Below are 8,862 nucleotides of genomic sequence, written 5' to 3' on the forward strand. Positions count from 1 at the left end.
TTCGAAAGCGGGTCACCAAACAAAGAACGACCATGCAAATAAACCCGCTGATGGTAAACAAGAAATCGAACAAGAAACCTAGTACAACAAAAGACAGAATCATTTACGCGGACGCCAGCTGAATAAAGCTTTGTCTTTGGGCTCTCAAAGTCCAAGGCCACAAAGCCAGTAAGATTTAATAAGCTTTTTCATAGTAACTTTTAAAATTCTTTTCAACCCATTACATTTTTTTAAATATATTATTATTAAATAAATAATAAATTTATTAATAATCACATACATAGAAATTAGGGATGACCCAGGTGGTGTTTGAGATTGGAGATGCATGGAGCATGTGATGATAGTGATGGTGGTGAAAAGGTAGTGGTAATTAGTGGTTTTGGTTGTTGGTTTCCATATGAAATGGCTCACATTTAGAGTTGGAGATATATCCTTTCTTAGTCGAGTGGGTTTCCATCTGAAATGTCTCAACGTTTTATGATATAATGGCTTAGATAAATGGATTAGTATTTATTTGTGTTATTCAAATATAAGAACATACGATGTAATATGTATTGTAGAGTCCATTCAGAGTTTTAATCTTTTTGGAACATTTTAGAATGTGACAAAATAAATAAGGATTCTGAGCTTATGGGACACAATTATTTATAGGAAGAATGAGTTGAGTGATGTAATTTTGTTTTATTCTACATAGTTCGATGTTTTGGTTTTGCGCGATCACTAAAATAAGGGAGATGTAGAAGGGAAATACCATTTCAAATGATCGATAATATGTTTTTGTCTTTGCAAACTATAAAACATATCAAATATCGTTGGTTTTGTTGTGAATGAGGGCACGAATAAACATTATTTAGGAGAATGTCAAAATATCAAACATACTGGAAAGGAATCATATATGAGTACATGATAAAAGATTTATGGACTGAAGAGTAAAAATATATATTGGTCTTGTCTTCATTTTTGTAATGATAAGGAGAGTAAACTCGATAATTAATAAATATTAAATTTCATATCCAGATAAAAATTATGCCCATGCCATTTCAGCACGGGTTAAGCGCTAGATAAATCTACGTCGTACTAAAGGCTATGTAAGTAGTGGCCAAAATTAATAAATGTCTTATTAATTGTCTAGGAAGAAGATAAATGTTTTATTAATTAGTATCCAATTAGTTTCTCATAATAAATTATTAATTAATTTTTCATCATAAATGTCTCCTTAATTGATCTAATAAATACTTATTTTTATTAGTAAATAATAATTTTATTAAAAATTTTATTAATAAATATTAATGGTGGTATTGGATGAAGTAGTGGGTGGTAGAGATATTAAAGACACAAAAATATTATGGTGGGTGTTGGTCTTTCCCTGGTGGTGGAAGAAATAGTGTCGATGGTTGTTTTTAATGGTGGTGGATGTTGTTGAATAATAGTGAACAATAATATTTTTGTGTCTTTACAAACACACACCATTATATTGTTAAAGATACAATTAGCTATTTTTTCGCACGATTGGTAAGGAAAAAAACCAAATATTTCGTGGATGATACCAGATCTTATAAGGCAATATCATCATATACCGCTGGATCACCCAAATAATACCCAATCAGAAAAATCATGACTTTTAGTGTTAAATAAAATTGATTACAATATAAAAGAAAATTTAATAAAAACAAACCAATGGAATAAAAAAAATAGTGGAATAAATTAATTAACGACTTAAGTTTGTTCAATATAAATTTTTCTCATGACGTCTGTGATTAAAAATTAAAAAGCACGTCCAGTGGTTGGGGGTGGAAGCAACGGTGATGTGGGGGAAAGAAGTGGTATCAAGTGATATTTTGGATGTGGTGGGTGTTGGTGAAAGTAATATATTTTGTTAATAATGTTTCGCCACAAATTGGTTAACCTTATTGATCGTCTTAATGATAACAGAAACTCGGTAAAAATATATGACAATTAAAGCAATAACTGCAAACGAACGGTACGAATCAAAATCAATACACAATAAATTAACTTATTACTAACTTGCACGGTTATGACACGAGTTATATCATAGCTAGGTGATATTTTTTCATGTTTCTTTGTTTTGTATTATAAAACAAAGTTTGACTAAATAAGTTAACATAAAGAGAGATCTTGATTTGCCCTCCCGATTGATAAATCCACCTTTGTGGTCGATCCCATGAATACACGCTTTAATTGGGAAATAATGCATTACACATTCTCTTTTTTCCATCCCAAAAATCAAAAGCAAAGTGGAGAAATTTGATAGACTAAAAATTACAAACCTACATTCCCATAAAACTAAACAATTGATTTTCTCACTCACATTCAGAAGGAGGAGTGGACTTAAAAACTTTAGTTCCCCACTTTTGAGCAAACCTAAATCAGAAATAAATTTGGGAATTAGAGATAGACTAAAAAGACAAAAAAAAATTAAATCCAAGAACATGATTTCGCTCAACCTTATTTCCTTGATGATTTGGTATCATCCTCGAAATCTTTAGTGCCTTAATTTATCAATTGTTTTTAGTATCATCCTCAAGATTTGTTTAGGGAGAAGATAAATCAATGATTGTTTAAGTAAGTGTTTAGAAGTGACGTCTATGATTGAAAGTTAGAAATTCATATCTAACGGTCTTAATATGTGCACATCATTATTATCTCATTAATTTCTCATAATAAATATTTTATTAATCTCTTAATATATACTCCCACTCAATAGATAACAACTATGTTAATAATTACATCAATAGATATTATGGGTAATCAGGGTGATATTTGTGAGTGGCGGTGCATGGAGCCCGTGGCGGCAATGCTGCTGGTGACAAAGATAGTTGTAATGGGTGGTTCTGGTGGTGGTATCACAATTAGTCAATATAGTAAGTGTGCAATGTTTATTCGATGTCTTTACGACACAGATAACATTATATTTTACAAGTTGTGCTTGATTTTTTTAGATGTTAAAATAAGCTCGGTCAAATACAAAAGAAAAAATAATAATCAAAATGTATGAAGAACAATTATCACTTTAAATAGTAACAACAAATGAATAACGCCGGTCAAAATAATTGTTTTCACTTATTTTCGTGACTGTGCCGTTACGACATGGGCCAAGTTCTAGTCTAGATATATAAAAATATATCTAAAATAAAAAAAAGTAAAAGCTACTATGGGAAGGACTCAAACAGCCTTCCTCTACCGTATCCAAGCCTGTGGTCGAACATTGAGCTATACAACCTCAGCTGATGTTTAACAAAAGGAAATTTTATTTGTTAAACTCATGAACTAGAGAGAGACAGAAACACTAGCCACCATGAATTACCAATTCAACATAGTTTGACGATGAATATGAGCCGTGTTACGATTACAGCCCTTAGCTATTTTTATTTTTTTTGAATTTGCACGGAGCCCTTCACGACTTAGGATCGACTCTGATTACAGCTTATCGCTGGATCAGAATAAGATATCCCATGTGGTCGGATCCATGCTCATCTTTCTTATTACCTTTCTTCTCCTTTTATGCAAACAAATAGTAGTATAATGTTTCTTGTGCTTTCATGTAATATACGTTGCCAAAACGCGTTATTACACTTTTATTATTGTGTTATTATCGGAAAAGTCATGTTCCGACTTTTGTGTACTTCCTTCCTCGTTCTTTTCTCTTCTGGACTTATTTGTTTTGTGTCTCTATATAAAGACAGCATTGGTTTTTCGTTAATTCTTTGTTTTCATTCTTCTCCAAATCTCAAAAACTTTTAAAGATGGTTTTATCCAAAGCAGAATCTCATTCTGATGCTTCGGTTCACTCAACTTTTGCATCCCGCTATGTTCGTACTATCCTTCCCAGGTACAATTAACAACTATAACAGCAATCGATCTTTTAATCAGATTTATGTTTTAGAATTAAGCAAATTATAACTGATCTGATTTGTTTGTGCTATTACTAGATTTAAGATGGGGGAGGATTCCATCCCTAAAGAAGCAGCATATCAGATCATTAACGATGAGCTGATGTTAGATGGTAATCCAAGATTGAATCTTGCTTCCTTTGTCACCACTTGGATGGAACCTGAATGTGATAAGCTCATGATGGCTTCTATTAACAAGAATTACGTTGACATGGATGAATACCCTGTTACTACTGAATTGCAGGTATCATCTCCATTAACACTATTCTTTTTTTTTTTTGACTTAATTAAATAATTATTCTCGTATATAATTTATATATGTATCCCACTAGTAAGGCCACGACACGCACGACAATTCCGTATCCTCTTTAATAAAAGACCTCCTGATCTCGAAAACCGTTTAAAGGTGAGATGTTATTACCCGCCATTCTGGACTTCACTCGGTTCAGATCTCTGCCTGTTTTCTCCGCCTTTTTGAATGGGAAAATCAAGTTTGAATCTGTCAACTACCAACTCCCTGTGAAACAGGATCCGAAGAACCCTACCAAAAATAAACAATTTTTTTTTTTTCTCTTAATTTTATTATAAAAGAAAAATTATCATTAATTTTAGTATATGTTATTTTCAGTCGTTCTAAGTGATTAGTTGATCCGGTATAACTGGTGTAGGTGGTTGATTATTTAAGGAACCCTGAGGAATCTCATATTGTTGATGTACTAGTTGTGGCTGCAATTGGAACTAGCCTATTCTTAATTATGCTTTAGTGCCCAGTGGAATAATAGCCAATGACTTTAGCAGCGACAGTCTAGACTAGATCATTCCTTCGTACAAGTTGCAAGAACAGAATATACCAGTAATTCATCCTCCACGACTTATTGCGAGCATACAGTATACATGTGGTTTTTAGTTACAGGAAATATTTTGTGGTCATTGTACAATTTCTTTTAAAAGACACGGGTGAGAGTCGTGAGACTAAGAAATAAGTGCGGATAGAAAAAAAAAAGTGATTATACTGGGATTGGGCACTAGGCCACTGCAGCAGCATCACCCGTTCCTTTTCAGACTTGCAGTAAAAAAGTGCTTGGAATCATGCATCGTGACTAGGTTTGGCTTATAATTCCTAGCTTATATATATACTCGTGAAAACACCAGCGATTTTGTTCCTTCTAGATGATTATTTCCTTTTATAGCATCTCCAATGTTGTATGGATATAATTCTTGTTAACACTTTGGTATATGACTTTCGCCATCGGCAAAATAAAATAAAATAAAATAAAACCAAATAACCTTAATGAACATTCCTCATCTGTCATATGATGTTGGACCACGAGACAGTATAATGAAAAGGGTACTATCGATAAAGGTCAGGGAACATCTCACATGGAGCTGTACCTGGTGTGGGGTTAGCTCTATACGAGCTGAGATTAAGGGAGTTTTGAGCAGCCGGACCCATCCATTGACCATCTAAATATACATTCGCCTTTAATTTTTTCCCCACTACCATCACATATTTTTCTCCATTACAACTTTCAGGTCCCACATCACGTCTGGAGAATGAAACTTTTTCAAAAAGATAGTTTTTGACGAAATTTATATTATTGTATGTGCTAAAGAGTCATAGACTAATTCATTCTTTTTGTCTGGTGATTGTATTCCAACGAACTTGCCAAGTCCTGCAATTTTAAAACTCAGACCCTTCGGTGGGACTTCCTGGCTTTCCATTTGCAAAATGGAAAGCCTGCAATTTTAAAACCCAGACCCTTTGGTGGGACTTCCTGGAATTCCATTTGCAAAATGGAAAGGAAAAGAGAAAAAAAAGGAAATTTGTCTCGAGGCCCCATCTACTGAACATTTAGGCAGAATTTTGGTGGAGTTTCTAACCCTGCCTAATGGGTTTCAAAGTCTGCCTAAGGCTGGGACGGTAACTCGGATTTCAAGCTGTTTAGAAATTAAGTTATCTTTTTGTCATAAACGGACATAGAACAGCGTGGTGCGTATGTTCACCATAAACTACAACGGAGGACTTGGTATTAATGCGGAAACCTTGACAATTGATAGATGCCTGAAACGTCTAATCACCAGACGAATATGGTTTTCAACGAATATGGACTCTAGGCAGAGCTGATTTAGCTGAATAAAGCTTTGTCTTTGGGGCTCTCAAAGTCCAAGGCCACAAAGCCAGTAAGATTTAATAAGCTTTTTCATAGTAAAAATTTGTGCGTTTGATTTTTCTTTTATTTTTGTAATATATGCCACATTTAACTTTTTTTTTTTTTTTTTGAAAGTATGCCACATTTAACTTTAAGTGGTTGTAATTTTGAATTTTATGCAGAACCGATGTGTGAATATGATTGCACGTCTCTTTAACGCCCCACTTGAGGAAGCAGAGGCTGCGGTAGGAGTTGGTACTGTTGGATCATCTGAGGCTATCATGCTTGCTGGATTAGCATTTAAGCGTAGGTGGCAAAACAAGATGAGGGCTGAGGGTAAGCCTTGCGACAAACCTAACATTGTCACTGGGGCCAACGTTCAGGTATCGTATTGTACTGGTCTCAAACTCCATTTCTGAGTAACTGATCCAGGACCCTATTACCTATACATGCACCTCATCTACTCGGCCTTTACTGAATGTGGGAGGACATAAAGCGAGTCTGCATAGCTGCACTTCTTTTTGTTTTTCACTAGTTACACTGCAGCATTGACTTTAGCTCCCTGACTCATTTATTGGTTATGGTGCACTTAGTACAGAACTAAATGAAAGAATCAACGGGAAGTGTTATTATCTTGTGATTAGTCAGATGATTATGATGGCATAAGTTTCTGTGATAAGGATATGGTGCATACATCTTATGTAGGTTTGTTGGGAGAAATTTGCAAGGTATTTTGAGGTTGAACTCAAAGAAGTGAAACTGAGTGAGGGATATTACGTGATGGATCCAGAAAAAGCTGTTGAAATGGTGGACGAAAATACCATATGTGTTGCTGCTATTCTTGGTTCAACTCTGAATGGAGAGTTTGAAGACGTTAAGCTCTTGAACGATCTCTTGGTCGAGAAGAACAAGGAGACTGGGTACATCGTTTACGTGGTGTCTGTTTTGGTATATTTGATTTTAGCTCGAAACTAAAATTAGAATGAGACTCATGTTAGTTTTGTTTGTTAATATTGGATAGATGGGACACCCCGATCCATGTAGACGCTGCAAGTGGTGGATTTATTGCACCGTTCATCTACCCAGAATTGGAATGGGATTTTCGGTTGCCATTGGTGAAAAGTATAAATGTTAGTGGACACAAATACGGTCTTGTTTATGCCGGTGTAGGTTGGGTTATCTGGAGGACCAAAGAAGACTTGCCTGAAGAACTCATTTTTCATATCAACTACTTGGGAGCTGATCAACCTACTTTCACTCTCAATTTCTCCAAAGGTATATTTAGATCACATGAATGTAACGCAAGTGTGTATACGAGTCCGAATTTATTCAACCTTGGGCACCTATAATGTTTCTTGTTTTCGTCAAATGCAGGATCCAGCCAAATTATTGCTCAGTACTACCAACTGATCCGTCTGGGTTATGAGGTTTGTAAAATGCTTGAGAATTTCTTTAAATTTGAATTTTGTTCCTTCTTACGGCACCCTTTTCAAGCACAAGGGCGGATCATCCTCTATGACCTCCACAGGCACAGATGGTAGTGTAAATTATTAATAATGTTTTAATGTGTTGTTCACGATTAGGGATATCGGAACATTATGGAGAACTGCAGCGAGAATGCGCTAGTTCTCAAAGAAGGACTTGAGAAAACTGGCCGCTTCAACATAGTATCCAAAGACATCGGTGTTCCCTTGGTAGCTTTTTCTCTCAAGGACAATACTCAGCATAACGAGTTTGAAATATCTGACAGCTTAAGACGGTTTGGATGGATTGTTCCAGCTTACACCATGCCACCTAATGCGCAACACGTAACAGTTCTACGTGTTGTTATACGTGAAGATTTTTCCCGTACCCTTGCTGAGCGTTTAGTGAGTGACATCGAAAAGGTAATGCATGAGCTTGATGCACTCACAGCTAGAGTTACTTCAAAAATATTAGTTACCGAGGAGAAGAAAGAAAACGATGTCAATGTTACTGTGGTGAAGAAGACTGAACTGGAAACTCAGAGAGAAATTACCGATGCTTGGAAGAAGTTCGTCAAGGCCAGGAAGACTAATGGTGTCTGCTAGATAAACTACTACAAAATATATATATATATATATATATATATATATAAAAGCATGCTCTAATAAGCATCTCTTTTATTGTCGTAGTATTTTGTTTGCTTGTTGTTTTTCTTTTCTGTTTGCTTTTTCGCAATTTATTTATGTCATCCTCGATATTTTCGACTGTCACCTATTTGGGTTGTGTAATGCCGCTATATGAAAGTGATTATGGTATTATGAAAAAAATTCCCTTTCATATTCCAATTATTTTGGTAGAAAATTGACATGTCACTACTACCCTTATAGCATGTTTGGTTCAAGACATCGATGGTTAGGTAGTCAAATTTTTAGGGAATGAACCCAATTCTTTGAACAAATAAGGCAAATAAACTGTGTAATTAAGATTTTTGATTCTTAGGAATCTAATTTCTTCCAAAATAACAATAGATTTCCATTAGACCGGTCATATAGTGCAATAGAATTGGACTTTGGGGTAAAAACAAAAGTGATTGACCCTCAACCAAACGTTAATTATTTGGATTCGAATTCAGTTCAAAAAATTGTAAGAAAAAGAGAGAGGCTGTGCTGATGACGTGGCAAGGTGATGTTCAAGCGATTTTTTAGGGCATAATTTTCCTTCGTTCTCACCATGGATGGCGTTGCTCATCCTCCTTCCCAAACATTTAAGAGTAATAATCTGAAGTAAATCTTTAGTAAGAGTTGTAATCCATCTGGATCTACTAATGAGGCAGAAGA

The 8,862-nt window shown here is 35.0% G+C and overlaps 1 protein-coding gene across 1 annotated transcript; it reads left to right on the top strand.

The window, feature by feature from the left end:
* The first annotated feature begins 3,699 nt into the window (after positions 1-3,699).
* Positions 3,700-8,136, top strand: LOC113298338 (glutamate decarboxylase-like). Its single transcript, XM_026547052.1, has 7 exons — positions 3,700-3,850; positions 3,951-4,155; positions 6,244-6,444; positions 6,767-6,981; positions 7,083-7,336; positions 7,436-7,488; positions 7,645-8,136. The coding sequence occupies exons 1-7, from the start codon at positions 3,765-3,767 to the stop codon at positions 8,128-8,130; spliced, it is 1,500 nt and encodes a 499-aa protein (XP_026402837.1). The 5' UTR covers positions 3,700-3,764; the 3' UTR covers positions 8,131-8,136.
* The last annotated feature ends 726 nt before the right edge of the window (positions 8,137-8,862 follow it).

The sequence above is a fragment of the Papaver somniferum genome, chromosome 7, assembly GCF_003573695.1.
Source record: "Papaver somniferum cultivar HN1 chromosome 7, ASM357369v1, whole genome shotgun sequence".
Taxonomy (NCBI): Eukaryota; Viridiplantae; Streptophyta; class Magnoliopsida; order Ranunculales; family Papaveraceae; genus Papaver; species Papaver somniferum.

Coding starts and splice junctions, on each gene's coding strand:
- LOC113298338 (XM_026547052.1), top strand. CDS start 3,765: ATGGTTTTATCCAAAGCAGAATCTCATTCTGATGCTTCGGTTCACTCA. Junction 6,445..6,766: donor TCACTGGGGCCAACGTTCAG/GTATCGTATTGT, acceptor CATCTTATGTAG/GTTTGTTGGGAGAAATTTGC. Junction 6,982..7,082: donor GAGAAGAACAAGGAGACTGG/GTACATCGTTTA, acceptor AATATTGGATAG/ATGGGACACCCCGATCCATG.